This window comes from Lactuca sativa, chromosome 6 (genome assembly GCF_002870075.4).
Source record: "Lactuca sativa cultivar Salinas chromosome 6, Lsat_Salinas_v11, whole genome shotgun sequence".
Classification (NCBI taxonomy): domain Eukaryota; kingdom Viridiplantae; phylum Streptophyta; class Magnoliopsida; order Asterales; family Asteraceae; genus Lactuca; species Lactuca sativa.
Window position 1 is genome coordinate 78,239,486 of NC_056628.2, and position 2,016 is coordinate 78,241,501.

Consider the following 2,016-nt stretch of genomic DNA (forward strand, 5'->3'; position numbering starts at 1 on the left):
TAAAAAATAAAATCAGCCCCTATGGGCCTAAACGCTGAGTGATAAATGATGCGACTTCAGAGAATATTTTTGGATAAAATAAGACTAATTGTTTTTGTATTTTGCACTGAATAAACCGTTCAAATAAGAGCAAATTGTCATTTTACCCTTATATCTAAAAGATGGCCATTAAGAAAACCGATACCAACCGCTTTCAATTCTGTTTTGTGGCTTTAGGTTGTGTGGTATAACATATTTCTTTTATTGAGTTATATAATATTTCATGGTAATGTATCTTGATTACTTTTTTACTTATCACTAATATATGTTCATTTTTATGTAGATTCGTACCTTCCTTAGGTGCATGATACCGTTGATATATGTGGGTTATTTACCCCTTCTTGGGAGCTATCTGACAACAATGTACTTCGCAGTGGCTTTAGATGGAAATCATGAACCCCTACTCTTAGCAGTTGGTTTGGGAACCTTAGAGTGTGAAGAATCATGGAGATGGTTCATGATGAGGTTAAAAGATTGTTTAGGTGAGGACATAGAGGTTGGTTTCATAAGAAACCTATGTGATAAAATAGACTTTGGTGTTCAGAGTGCCTACCCGGATTCCTATCATGGATATTCTCCTAAAGATATAGCTCGAAAAATATGTGAGTTTGTCGGACATAACAATACGGAAGTCGAATCGTTGTCTTGGAAGTCATGCAATGCATATAGCGTTGATGATTTTTACTTGTGTTTGGAAAGGTTGCAAAGTACATGTAAGAAACCACCTTTCTACACCTTGCTTAGGAGTTCAATTTACTGGCTTGACGATATACCGATTTCAAAATGGACACGAGAATTTTTCCCAAAAGTACGTTACAATGTTAAATCGATTGACGTCCCTGAAATTTTGCAAGTTATATCCACATGTGAGTTTCCTATAACAACGATAATTAAGTTAATCACTACGTCGATACAATCAAAGTATGGTGAATGGGCTGAAGTGGCAGGTAAGGGAGATTGTTATATTTAGTTTTTTTATTGTGCTATTATTTTTCTAAAATTTTCAAATTTTACAGGGAGGTTGTCTGGTGGGTTGACCCCTTATGTTGAGAGTAAGGTTCAAAAACGTGTCAACAAGTCTTATAATTGGAAGGCAAGACGTTTGTATGGGGATACATTTGAAGTCGATGACAATTTTGCCACCACCAACGTACAACTTGAACAAAGGGTATGTAGTTGGGGTAAATGGTAAAAAAAACGGTATACCATGTGGCCACGCTATAGCATGTCTAAGAACCCATACATCTGAAGCCATTCACAGAATGGTTGATTACAAGTTCACTAATTTTGTGTATCGACTTGCATATGGATCTGAGTTGGTGAATACTATACCATCACATGTGCTTTGGGAAATACCAAATGAAACGATGGTCCTGTTACCTCCCTCAATGCAGTAGTTATTCATGTAGCACCTTTATATTTTATGTAGTATTATGTATTAGTTTTTTATGTACCCCGTTTTTATTTTAGTGTCGTGTTATGTATTAGTTATTCATGTACCCTGTTTATATTTTATGTCGTATTATGTATTAGTTATTTATGTACCCCGTTTATATTTTATGTCGTATTATGTATTGGCGATTGAGGAAACAACATACATTAAAAGAAATGGACATTTATTAAATAGTAACAAAACACACATACAACAACAAGCAACTTAAATAACGAAAAACAATTAACTTAACCAACATGCACATTAAAAATAAGGGACATTCTTTAAAAGATTCCATGCATCTAAGTGGGTAAACTCACTACCATCATATTCAAAACGGTATGGTTCCAAAGCCACCTGCCGCAGAATGTCTTCATCCGTATTTGCATGTTCATTATCCAACTCGTTATAAATACGTTGAAATTGTTTCACCTTTATTTTCAAATCCAGAAACTTCGCTTTGACATCTATTCTTCTTCGATATTGATTACGCCCCATTAAATGGTGAAACAAATGATAGACACGAGACCAAAATGATCCAGCAC

At 34.9% G+C, this 2,016-nt stretch overlaps 1 protein-coding gene across 1 annotated transcript; it reads left to right on the forward strand.

Annotated features, from left to right (window-relative positions):
• The first annotated feature begins 339 nt into the window (after nt 1-339).
• On the forward strand, nt 340-1,544 carry LOC111903342 (uncharacterized). The gene is made up of 2 exons (XM_042896112.2): nt 340-986; nt 1,056-1,544. The coding sequence occupies exons 1-2, from the start codon at nt 344-346 to the stop codon at nt 1,229-1,231; spliced, it is 819 nt and encodes a 272-aa protein (XP_042752046.2). The 5' UTR covers nt 340-343; the 3' UTR covers nt 1,232-1,544.
• The last annotated feature ends 472 nt before the right edge of the window (nt 1,545-2,016 follow it).

Bases quoted from the DNA above. Each gene is read 5' to 3' on its own strand.
- LOC111903342 (XM_042896112.2), top strand. From the start codon at position 344: ATGATACCGTTGATATATGTGGGTTATTTACCCCTTCTTGGGAGCTAT. The intron at 987-1,055 runs GTAAGGGAGATT...CAAATTTTACAG, and splicing joins TGAATGGGCTGAAGTGGCAG to GGAGGTTGTCTGGTGGGTTG.